Source organism: Mchenga conophoros, linkage group LG12 (genome assembly GCF_057382185.1).
Source record: "Mchenga conophoros isolate Kocher_MC1m ecotype Shallow Benthic linkage group LG12, M_conophoros_male_GT1.1, whole genome shotgun sequence".
NCBI classification, from domain to species: Eukaryota; Metazoa; Chordata; class Actinopteri; order Cichliformes; family Cichlidae; genus Mchenga; species Mchenga conophoros.
The window spans coordinates 37668409-37681338 of NC_140537.1; the positions used below are offsets into that span (position 1 = coordinate 37668409).

Consider the following 12930-nt stretch of genomic DNA (forward strand, 5'->3'; position numbering starts at 1 on the left):
TTTTCAACAGGAGAGACTTCATGACTGTCACTAAGGTTAGTACTATGTAAAATATAATGCCTTATCTGTAAGTAATGGAAAAAGTCATGTTTGGGGAGAGAATATTTCTCAACCATTTGGTCAAATGGCATAACTACATTGTTGGAGAATAAGTCCCTCAGTCTCTGAATTCCTTTGTTCTTCCATTCCTTAAAACCTATATCGAACATCCCCGGTTGGAAGTCAAGATTATTCACAATAAATAAGTGTCACAATAAACACTTTAAATGTTTTATCTTTAATAAGATGACCTTTGAACACAGAATACTGACAGCAGGAAGTATTATCAACATGATGATATTTAGTAATTTTTCAGCAACTCTGATTTACTGGGTTTGTTGTATAAAAGACCAGAAACACGTCGTAACTTTAGACATCCAATGCACACATAATTACAAACTATTTCAACACAGAGGAGGGTACACCTGGACAGGTCGCTTCCTGTCACAGGGCCAACACAGACATCTACTCACACCTATGGTCACTTTAGTAAAACACATGAATAAAGAAGCAGTGATGAATCTTCATGCACAATAAAGTCCAACACACAGGGTTAGTGTAATAATTTACATGCAAGGATGTAAATTGTTTCTAGGATGGATGCTTGTCTGTTTTGAAGAGACTGATCACTGTCCATTAGTCAGGTTTCATGCTTATTGTGTATTTCTTTCATGGACAGCCAGGCCGACCACATAAAGGGAAAAGACCACCTGCAGTCTCTGGGCAGGTATGAAGCAGTGAGATGTGTGGGTCACACTGTGAGAAGTGGAGAACAAGGCGAAATGTAGGACTTTGAAATTGATGCGACTGGTGTATCTACGAGGAGGCTGCTGCCAGTATTTTTATATTTACACTTTTCAGCCAAGTAAACAGCTGTTGATATGCTGTATCTACGACCTTCTTCTTCTTCTTTCCCTTTAAAGCTCACCACAGCAGGTCATCTTCCTCTCTCTCCTCCTCTGTCACACCAACACTCTGTTCTTCTTCACTACATCCATGAATCTTCTCTGAGGTCTTCCTCTTTTCCTCCTGGCAGCTCTGCCTTCACATCCTTTCCCAGTCTATCCTCTATCCCTCCTCTGCACACGTGCAGCTTTGTCTCCAAACTGCTGAACCTGAGCTGTCCCTGTGATGCAGTCCTCTCTAATCCTGTCCATCCTGATCATTCCCAGTAAAAATCCTCCCGTCCTCTGCCATCTCCAGCTCAGCCTCCTGTCTTTTTGCATCACAGCAGCTCTCACAGGAGACCATTCTCAAAGTCATCTTGTAAATTTTTCCAATTAAATTTATCAAGAGGTGTAAGACCTTTAGGGTGCTCTGCTTCACACATCTTCACTTGTATTCCTTTCTTCTCCAGTAGCTCCCAACATGTACTCTGAGTGATACAGGTCCTTTTGTGGGCCTCAGCTCCACAGTTATGTCTTCTCTTTGGAGGAAGCTGGGATCCTCAGTTCAGGATTATGCAACCTAAATGATTCTGTTAACGTTACACCTCCTGTGCTGAGAGAGTCCAAAAATCCACTTTGTTCAGTCACGTGTTTGTCGGATCTTCCTGCCAGTTTCGTGTTTCATTGTATAGCAATGTTTGTGTTTCAAGTATGTTTGTGTTCTTGCTTTCAGGTCCTTTCAGTGAACATTTCAAAGCAGTCAATAATACAGACACATCTATGATGGGCACTGACACAAGTCTTCAGTGGTGCTCCTGGAGCTGAGATCTTAAACAAAAAACAATCAGGGATGAAGAAGATTCATTTCAGTCTCACAAGCAGTTTTTTAAAGGAATCAGGTTTGTTCCAGTTTGCAGAAAAGACACCAAACATGTTAAAACTACTTGTAATGATGTGGGCACTCCTATCACTGCCTCGGCTTCATCTTCATCCTTTTCAAATGCAGATTCATCAAATGTTCCTGATCTAACGGTTTCTTTAAGCTCACGGTTCTCCTCACTTCACTGCATCTCTTTGGTAAACTTTCACTTGTGTCTTTTTTGTTTTGCTCATCATCAACACCTGGAAGTGTCACAGATGATTTAAATCTGAGAGCCGCTGCATCCTGCTACATCTTTTCCTCCATCCTCTTTTCCTGCAGCGTGCTGTGCTGCTCACACCTCCGCACGTCTTCCTCCCTCTTCCTCTTGTTGGTGGCTGTTGTGCTTGAGGAGATGGGAGGAGCTCAGACAGAGGACACATCAGGTGTGTCACCTAAAAAAAACGCTTTCTGTTCAGTAAATGCTGAAGTATGAACATGTGTGACAGATTTCCTGAACATCTGTTCTTCATCAGAGAGAAATCATCTGATGGAGAGTTTTTACACGGACAGAGTAAGCACACATCTGAGCGCGCAGTGACGCACTTCTCTTTTTTCTCCTGCGGGTGGGCGTGTCCTCTGACGTCACATGAACCTGAACCGTAGAAACTTCAATCCTGCAGCTCTGAACCTGCGTGACAGCGGCTTCATCCAGGTAACATTTATCACAGACAGCACAGAGAAGCAGGCTCAGACCCGCCGTCAGACTTTAACTGTGAGAAACTTTCTGTGACCTCGAGGTGAATTTTCGGTTCAGGTAATAAACGCGGAACATTTGGACCGGAAGTAAACGATATAGTTCATGTCGTATTTTGTATTTTTGTCTGTAAATCTGTGTGAAAGTAAGATTGAACCGGGGACTTAATTAAAAAACGGGATAAAGTACAGAAAAACTGCTCACCTCATGATTACATCATATCTCTGTGACAGTAACGCAGCCGAGGTGCGATGGGAAAACGCGGAAATGGAGCGCCATAACACAAGAACACTTGCTTTCACTTCTCTGCTCGCTCTTTGTCGTTTAAACCTGGTTAAAGTTAAAGCTGAGGAGTGCAGTGCTGTTGTGAAAGGTTTGATCAGGAATCAGGAAAAGTAAAGTCTGTCACTGTGTCCTGATACAGGCCTGTTCTGTGGGCTGTGTTCTTTGGATCAGAGGCTGTAGAACCAGCTTGGACCGTGTTTGGTGGTCCTGATATGATTCATGGACCTTAATCTGCTCTCTCTGTATAATCTCTCTGAAATGATGCGACTCAAGGATTAAACTGAGATAAATATCTCTGTTAACTAGGCCTCCGACACCATTTTAGGTATTAGAGTAGGAGGAGCCAAGGCTTTTTTTTCTTGAACTTTATTAACATGTATACTTAAACATTATTGTCCATTTTTACCTGCGATAATCAATTTATTATTTATTTTTTCTATATAACTAAGTTCAGTTTTACTTTTGTCTGTTAATATATTTTTCAAATGTGACTACTGAATAAAATAAACAGACTGATGAAGCTCTGACTGTAAACAGCTGCTTTTGGCTCAGTGGGGTCACCACAGGGTCGCTCCACGTGTTTGGCTTGGCAGATCGTGGGGTTGTCCGATGCCTCCCCACAGGAATCACATCAGGCAGGGCTCACACACAGGTTAGAAATAAAGTTTCAGAGAAAAAATAAAAAAATAAATGTTCATATAAAAGAGTACTGTGAGAAGCAGTCCTGTATAATTATAACCTGTAAGCACACTTGGCCACCTTTACATGATATAAAAGTACAAGTAAAAACAACCTGCTTTAAAACACATCATGAAGTGATATGCATAATTACACAACAATAAGCTCACACTACTCTCACAGAACAACAGTTATAAACTGGTGCTTCAGGGTCTGTCCTTAACAATGATGCTGTGTTTGTGTGAAGGCTGCTTGTGTGCAGCAGCATCTATATTTGAAGCACCATCTGCTGTGATTTCTACAACCTGGTGTTCAGATTCACTTTTACAGCTCAGATGTAAATAGACTTTATACCTTGTGAATAAATTACTTCAAGTTTTCACTCCATATGATACAGAGGTGGAAGTCACCTGCAGCTCGACTGCTTTCTGAAGATACAACATGAGGTGTTGTGTTTGTGAGTTCGACGCATTAACAAATTAACATTTTGAACTTTTCTCTCCTCAGGTTCTTAAACCCGACAGTTTGTCTCCAGATGAGTTAATAAATATCTGCTCATCTCGTCTGTTTCCAGCAGAGCGGCAAAATGGCAACTGCAGAAACAGGTGAGTGAGTGATGCAGACCCATCCAGAGTCAGCCTGGATGATGTAATGTTTCTCACTGTGCGTATATTCACCGCATCAGTGTCTGATGTTGTGTTCGTTACCTCTAATCACATGTGTAGGCCTTGTTTCTCAGTAGGAAAGTGTTCTGTTACTCTATAATAAATACATCTGGCTTTCTCCAGCTCTCAGCTTCAGTGGCGTGTATTTCAAAATGAAGGAACTGCATATTTGATTTGGCATCGATTTTTGCATCAGATGAAACCTACCTGTGTAACCAGAGTTTGGAGCAACAGGGGCAGTGTACTAGCTTGTGCACTGCACAAGGTTGGGATTGTGTTGCCTCCTTGTTGGAACTGGGACCTTTTGTAAGGTGTGCATGCTAAACCTACAGTATAGAAATGAACAGTGCATCAGCTAACCTTGAGCTGTGTCCTCTTCTTTTTATTTATCCAGCATTCCTTTGATACTTGCTTTGTAAAAACAAAGTTAAATTTTTTTTCCATAGTGTAGGGTTAGAATGATTGCCTAACACATGAAAGGTCTCCAGTTTGTATTATTATAGGATCTTTACCTTACACTATAGAGCGTCTTGAGGTGACTGTTGTTGTGATTTGGTGCTATTTAAATTGAATTAAATTGAAAAGTCTGAAAATGCCAAATAAACGCTTTATTTTTGAAAGCGTGCCTCTGGGGCAACAATTTTATTGTCAATGTCAATATTGTAGTTAAGTGAACACGAAACTCCAAGTCCCCAGAACTCTGGATCTTAATAAAGTTAACAACAGTCACAAGTGTTGTAGTTGGGAAGAACTATGACCCCAGTGCAGACTGACAGGCAGACTTGAAGCTTAAAACAACCTTTCATTAAAGGTGTAAAAAATTCATGGAACACAAGGGACTAAGATCATGGCAGCAGGCAAACAGTTTGATGTGACCAAGGGTTAAGGAGAGATAAGGGCTATAAACACACTAAGAGTAATTAGGGAGGTTGGACAAGCCAAGTGAGCACAACTAAAACTCAAAGGAGAACAAGACTGAGCGAAATAAAACTGGACACTGAACACATGAAGCAGGAATTACCAAAATAAAACAGGAAATAAATATTGAAGCAAGGACTCAGCATATGAACTTGACAGAAGGAAAACCATGAAGACGGAGGGCACAGAAAGGAAACACTAGGAAGTCTATCAAACCAAGGTCATCAGTAACTAAAGATTAAAGACACCAATACTAGGCCATAGAACACCAATATTAAAGGAGCATGCTATAATAATAATAATAATAATAATAATAAAAGTCAAGAACACAGGGAAGCATGATTTACCATTTTATGAAATTAACCATTTTAGGAAAATAAAATGCCCGAGGGCCCGCATCTGGTAGCCGGGCCTTAGTCCAGGGGCTCGGCCGGGCACAGCCTGAAAAAGGGACTTGGGCCCATTCTCCTGTAGGCTCACCACCTGCAGGGGGCGCCATAGTGGTTGGGTACAATGTGTGTCGGGCAGCAGCCAGGAGTGGAGGAACTGGCAGACCGATCCCCGGCTACCACAACATGGAACGTCACCTCCCTGGTGGGAGAGGAGCCTGAGTTACTGCGTGAGGTTGAGAGGTATCGTCTAAATATAGTCGGGCTCACCTCAACACACGGCTTGGGCTCTGGAACCAGTCTCCTGGAGAGGGGTTGGACTTTTTCTCAGTCTGGAGTTGGCCCTGGTGAGAGGCGGCGGGCTGTGGTGGGTATTCTAGTATCCCCTCGGCTTGCTGCCTGTGCATTGGGGTTGTTCCCAGTGGATGAGAGGGTTTGTTCCCTGCGCCTTCGGGTCAGGGAATGTGTCCTGACTGTCGTCTGTGCTTATGCGACGGTTCAGAGTTGCTTAGGCAGAGTGCTTGAGGGTGCTCCATGTGGGGACTCTGTTGTCTTACTGGGAGACTTTAACGCTCATGTGGGCAACAACAGTGAAACCCGGAGGGCCCTGATTGGGAGGAATGGCCTCCCGGATCTGAACCCGAGTGGTTTTTTGTTGTTGGAATTCTGTGCAAATCACATTTTGTCCATATTTAACACCATGTACGAACATAAGGGTGTCAATAAGCACGTGGCACCAGGATACCCTAGGTCACAGGTTGATGAACGATTTTGTAATTGTATCACCAGACCTGTGGCCATATGTTCTGGACACTCGGGTAAAGAGATGGGCTGAGCTGTCAACTGATCACCACCTGGTGGTGAGTCGGATCAGGTGGCGGGGGAAGATGCTGGACAGAACTGGCGGACCCTCACTATACATTTATTGTGAGGGTTGTGGTTCCCATCTTTTAGAAGGGGAACAGATGGTGTGTTCCAACTATAGGGGGAATCACACTCCTCATCATCCCCGGGAACCTAGGGATCAATAAAGTATTCTGAAAGTCTATGCCAGGTCGCTTTAAAGGAGAATTTGTCTGTTAGTTGAACCTTGGATACAGGAGGAACAATGCAGTTTTTGTCCTGATGGTGGAACACTGGATTAGCTCTTTACCCTCTCGAGAATACTCGAGGGTGCATGGGAGTTTTCCCAACCAGTCTAAATGTGTTTTGTGGACCCGGAGAAGGCATTTGACCGTGTCCCTCGGAGTGTCCTGTGTGAGGTTTTTCAGGAGTATGGGGTGTCTGGCCCATTGCTACGGGCCACTCGATCCTTATACACTCAACAAAAATATAAACGCAACACCTTTGTTACTGCTCCCAGTCCCCATGGGATGGACGTAGAGACCTAAAATTCATTCCAGATACACAATATAACCATCCCTCCCAAACAGTGGTCACAAATCAGTCCAAATGTGTGGTAGTGGGCACATCTGCTATATTGAGATAATCCATCCCACCTCACAGGTGTGCCACATCAGGATGCTGATCTGACATCATGAGTAGTGCACAGGTGTACCTCAGACTGCCCACAACAAAAGGCCACCCTGGAATGTGCAGTTTTGTCTCACAGCAAAATGCCACAGATGCCACAAGCAATGAGGGAGCGTGCAATTGGCATGCCGACAGCAGGAATGTCAACCAGATCTGTCGCCCGTGCATTGAATGTTCATTTCTCAACCATAAGCCGTCTCCACAGGCGTTTCAGAGAATATGGCAGCACATCCAACCGGCCTCACAACCGCAGACCTCGTGTAACCACACCAGCCCAGGACCTCCACATCCAGCAGGTTCACCTCCAAGATCGTCTGAGACCAGCCACCCAGACAGCTGCTGGAACAATTGGTTTGCACAACCAAACAATTTCTGCACAAACTGTCAGAAACCGTCTCAGGGACGCTCAACTGCATGCCCGTCGTCCTCATCGGGGTCTTGACCTGACTCCAGCTCGTCGCCGTAACAGACTTGTGTGGGCAAATGCTCACATTCGATGGCGTCTGGCACGTTGGAGAGGTGTGCGCTTCACGGATGAATCATGGTTCACATTGTTCAGGGCAGATGGCAGCTGAGAATGTCCCAGTTCTTGCATGGCCAGCATACTCACCGGACATGTCACCCATTGAGCATGTTCGGGATGTGCTTGACCGGCGTATACGACAGCGTGTACCAGTTCCCACGAATATCCAACAACCTCGCACAGCCATTGAAGTGGAGTGGACCAACATTCCACAGGCCACAATTGACAATCTGATAGACTCCATGCGACGATGTGTTGCACTGCATGAGGCAAATGGTGGTCACACCAGATACTGACCGGTTCTGGGTCCCCAGACCCCCAATAGCGCAAAAAACTGCACATTCCAGGGTGGCCTTTTGTTGTGGGCAGTCTGAGGTACACCTGTGCACTACTCATGATGTCAGATCAGCATCCTGATGTGGCACACCTGTGAGGTGGGATGGATTATCTCAATATAGCAGATGTGCCCACTACCACACATTTGGACTGATTTGTGACCACTGTTTGGGAGGGATGGTTATATTGTGTATCTGGAATGAATTTTAGGTCTCTACGTCCATCCCATGGGGAATGGGAGCAGTAACAAAGGTGTTGCGTTTATATTTTTGTTGAGTGTACAACCATTGCAAGAGCTTGGTCCACATAGTCAGCAATAAGTCAGACTCATTTTCGGTGGGTGATGGACTCCGCCAGGGCTGCCCTTTGTCACCGATTCTGTTCATAATTCTTATGGACAGAATTGCTAGGGGTAGCCACATCATCTGCAGATGATGTGGCTCTGTTGGCTTCATCGGGTGAGGCCCTCCAGCTCGCACTGGAATGGTTTGCAGCCAAATGTGAAGCAGCGGGAATGAGAATCAGCACCTTCAAATCTGAGGCCATGGTTCTCAGCTGGAAAAGGGTATAGTGCCCAGTCTGGGTTGAGGATGAGTTCCTGCCACAACTGCAGGAGGTCAAGTATCTCGGGGTCTTGTTCACGAGTGATGGGAGAAGAGAGCCGGAGATCGACAGACGGATTGGTGCTGCGGATGCAGTGATGCGGACGCTGCACCGGTCCGTCGTGGTGAAAAGAGAGTTGAGCGTAAAAGTGAAGCTTTCGAGTTCCTGGTCGATCTACGTCCCTACCCTCACCTATGGTCACGAGCTGTGGGTAGTGACCGAAAGAACGAGATCGCGGATACAAGCAGCAGAAATGAGCTTCCTCCAAAGGGTGGTTGGCCTCTCCCATAGAGATAGGGTGAGAAGTTCGGCCATCCAGGAGGGGCTCAGAGTAGAGCGGCTGCTGCTCCACATCGAAAGGAGCCAGCTGAGGTGGTTCGGGCATCTGACAAGGATGCCCCCTGGGCACCTCCTGGGTGAGGTGTTCTGGACATGACCCACCGGGAGGAGGCCCCGGGGCAGACCCAGGACACGCTGGAGAGATTATATCTCTCGGCTGGCCTGGGAACGCCTGGATAAGCTGGAGGAGGTGGCTGGGGAGAGGGAGGTCTGGGCCTCTCTGTTTAGGCTGCTGCCCCCGCAACCCAGCCCCGGATAAAGCGGAAGAAGATGGATGGATGAAAATAACATTGTCAAATCCACAAGAACTATGATTCCACAAAAACTCAAAACTCTGGATCATCAACCGAGGGACCCTGATAACAAGTTGGGAAAGTTTTAAATGTGTTCATTCATATTGCCTTGATAATTAGAATGTTTTTTTTTAGCTGGAGAAAGCCTAAATGTTTGAGACCAAATGTAAGCGATTTACAGAGCACTGCTAACATCTAATACTGAGAAAGAAAAAAAGCCACCACATATGAGTCAAGGCATCAAACACAGGATCAAATACTGACACAAAGAAAAGCTTCACTAGAAAGAGGTCTCATGTGACGATGGTAGTTATTTATGAACCAGTGTGTCTGTGTGTGTGACATCATCATTGTTTTGTTTTATTACAGGAAACCTTCAACCCCTCAGACACAGCAGCAGCAATCCCACCATAAAACCGTCCAGTGAGTTAAGCTGCAGTTATGGTGTTTACGGTTATTTTACCATTCAGGATGCAAAGTTCAGACTCTCACATTGACTTCTTTCTATCCGTGCCCCCTGCTCTGTTAGATCCGTAGAATTTTCCAAACTTTCTCCATCATCTGATCTTCATCTGTCCAAATCATGTTCCTCACACAGTCCTGTATCTGCCTGGCTGACCCCCACAATCAGGTGTCAGTGTAGCTTTAGCCTTTAGTCTTTGTGATCCAGCTTTTTCCATTTGAACCTTTTTCTGAATCTGTTGCTGCATTGTTGCAGCTTTTTCCTGTCACGTTCCAACATAATCAGTGGACTCTACGTAGTTTCATAAATTTTAGAGTTACCATGTAACTGTAACTCATGACATCGATAATGCCTGACACATTCTGTAGATAATTCACTTTGTCTTTAGCCTCTGCACTAGCACACAAGCCACTCAGAGAAACACCTCATGAAACGTCAGCTTCATTAAACAGGAATCATAGCATTACGAAAGGAAAGGAGGAACACCTGACTCAGGCCATGCATTAGTTTAGATGTAGACTGAAGTTAAGTGTCCCCATCCTCACAGGAGAAAGCATAAAAACCTCTGTTTTCCTCACTGCATGTCAACAATTTAATTTCTGTGAATGCCTGATGTGTAGATCTAATTTAGTTTTTATCTTTTCAGTGTCTGAGCTGAGGGTTGTTCTGCTGGGGAACAGCTGGTCTTTGAGGAGAGACGTGGGGAACTTCATACTGGGAGAGACTGAGTTCAGCACCGAGGAGCCGGACTGCTGTGAGACAAGTAGACCACTGAAGGAGAAGAACCTAGTTCTCATCAACACTCCAGATCTGCTGCTTCCAAACATCTCTGAGGACAAATTGAAGGAACATGTAGAAACGTGTGTGAGGCTCTCTGATCCTGGACCTCATGTGTTCCTGCTGGTTCTACAGCCTGAAGACTTCACTGAGGAGCAAAAACAGAGGCTCTGCAGAGTCCTTCAACTCTTCAGTGATCGATCATTTGACCATTCACTAATTTTCATGTCAACATCCAGAGAAGAGAGTTCATTTGAAAACTGTGTGACTCATCCACCGCTAAAAGAAATGATCAGAATGTGCAGATACAGATACCTGTGGCAGAAGAGCTTTGAACGTTCAGAGCTGTTAACACGTTTGGTTCAAACAGCAAAGGAGATAAATGAAGATCGTCTGAGCTGTGATGTATTTGAGGATGAGGAGGGCGGATTATTCATGAGACCAAAGTGTGTTTTAAACCTGGTTCTGTGTGGGAGGAGAGGAGCAGGGAAGACGTCAGCAGCCAAGGCCATTTTAGGTCAGACTGAGCTTCATTCAGCCTCCAACTCATCAGAGTGTGTTAAACATCAGGGAGAGGTGTGTGGACGTTGGGTTTCCCTGGTGGAGCTGCCTGCCTTGTATGGAAAATCTCAGGAGGCAGTGATGGAGGAATCACTCAGGTGTATCTCCCTCTGTGATCCTGAGGGTGTCCATGCCTTCATCCTGGTCCTACCTGTAGATTCCCTCACTGATGAAGACAAGGGAGAGTTAGAGACCATCCAGGATGCATTCAGCTCTCGGGTCAATGACTCCACCATGATTCTGTTCACTGTGGACTCAGATCCTACAGATCCAGCTGTTCTTAACTTTGTAAAGAAAAACCAGGACATCCAGGAGCTCTGTGAGAGATTTGGAGGAAGATCAGTTGTTCTCAACATCAAAGACAAACAGCAGATCCCACAGCTGTTAGATACTGTGGAAAAGATGATTGTTAAAGAGTTCGGGTGCTTCTCCAAGGACACAGTCATCAAGGGTCTGACTGAGATGGTGAGGAAGCTTCCAGCTGAACAGAGGAGTGAGGTGGAAGGTGCTGATGGAAAACAGAGCAGAGCGAGAGAACGTAAAATCAGTGAGATGAGTGACGACACAAAGGAAGTCCCACAGATAGACGTGGAGAGAGTTTTGAAAGAGAAGGATGAAGAGATGAAGAGGAGAGACGAGGACCTCAAGAAAAAAGAGAAAGAGTTAAAAGGTCTGCGCATGAAAATCAGTGAGCAGACAGGACAGATTGAAGAGGAGAGAAAACTGAGAGCAAAGCAGCTGAAGGATAAAGACGAATCCATCAACAAGGAGCGCAAAGAGAGAAAGAGAGAACGAGAGGAGGAGACGAGGAGACAGAAAAAACAAGAAGAAGTGAGAGTTCAGTCAGAAAGAGAACAAAAGGAAGCAGCTGAGAGGAAGCTGGAGCAGCACAGGAGAGAGATGAAGAAAGAGCGAGAGGCCTGGGAAAAAGAAAGAAAGGAGATCTGGGAGCGATTTCATCAGGAGCAAAAACAGAACCTGGAGGAGGTGAAAGCAAACCACAGAAAGCTGCAGGAAGAGTATCAGTGGAAGAGGAGGAAGTGGACATATTCATTAATTGCTGCCTTATTGTCATTAATAATCTATTTATTATATTATATCTTTACCACAAACACTACAGAGAGCGCAAAGGCAGAGAAGGGTCTGTGAGCTTGTAGCGTTTGCTAAGATGTAAACTACCCTGATGGAGTTTGTTCAAGCTACTTTAAATAAGAGTGAAATTACTCATTTACACTTCAAATGGAATCATGAACTATAATAAAAAAAGTCACATCCTGCTGCCACTCAACGAAACAACAAACATCAAGCTGTAATTACAAAAAGTGAACGTCTCACTTTTTACAGGAATGTGCAGAACTAACAAAAGTCTTGGTTTGTGTTCAGTGTCATCAGCAGGACACCTGCCAGGGTTCATGTGGGTGTCTTACTGTATGACTGCTTAGTTACACAGGTTACTCCTAAAACAGCGCAGAGTAAATGTGAACAGTTATTAATATACAGCAGTAATGAGAGCTTTCAGGAGGTGTATCTGAGTAGACTGTCCCTGTTTCACTGTGGTCAAACTCGTGTCTGACAATAACAGCAGAGTCATCTTATGTTCAGTTGCATAAATGCCATGAGCTGCCATGTGATTGGCTGATGAGAAACTTGCATTGATGAGAAGTGGAACAGGTGTACCTAAAGAAGTGGCCAGTGAGTTTGTGTCATTGTGTAGGTTGGAGGACTTTTTGAATGTGATCGCTTTACTGTGCTGTTAACCTGAGCAATCACTAGATGGCGCTGTTGCATTGTTTTTGCCTGCTAGAGTTTTGGCTTTCCAAACTAACACTATCAAACAATTTTATGTTAAATTACTCAACAGATGTTTACTTCATCCCAATCACAAGCCATATGAACAGCAAACAGTTAATTTTTTCCCTTTACCTTTGTTAGATCACATTTATGAATTAATGTGCTCGTTTTTTGTTTTGTTTTTTTGTTTTTTTTTTAAATAAAATGTTATAATAAAAAAAATAAATCAGTTAT

The 12930-nt window shown here is 44.5% G+C and overlaps 1 protein-coding gene across 3 annotated transcripts; it reads left to right on the plus strand.

The window, feature by feature from the left end:
• The first annotated feature begins 2433 nt into the window (after nucleotides 1–2433).
• Nucleotides 2434–12930, plus strand: LOC146563197 (GTPase IMAP family member 8-like). 3 transcript variants are annotated; one of them, XM_085295651.1, is made up of 4 exons: nucleotides 2434–2500; nucleotides 4013–4110; nucleotides 9474–9527; nucleotides 10214–12930. In XM_085295651.1, exons 2-4 carry the CDS (start codon nucleotides 4092–4094, stop codon nucleotides 12052–12054), a joined length of 1914 nt encoding a protein of 637 aa, XP_085151777.1. In that variant the 5' UTR covers nucleotides 2434–2500; nucleotides 4013–4091; the 3' UTR covers nucleotides 12055–12930. The 3 variants fall into 3 exon arrangements, with proteins under 3 accessions (XP_085151777.1, XP_085151778.1, XP_085151779.1); XM_085295652.1 differs by having other exon boundaries at nucleotides 2498–2602; XM_085295653.1 differs by lacking the exon at nucleotides 2434–2500 and adding an exon at nucleotides 2539–2560.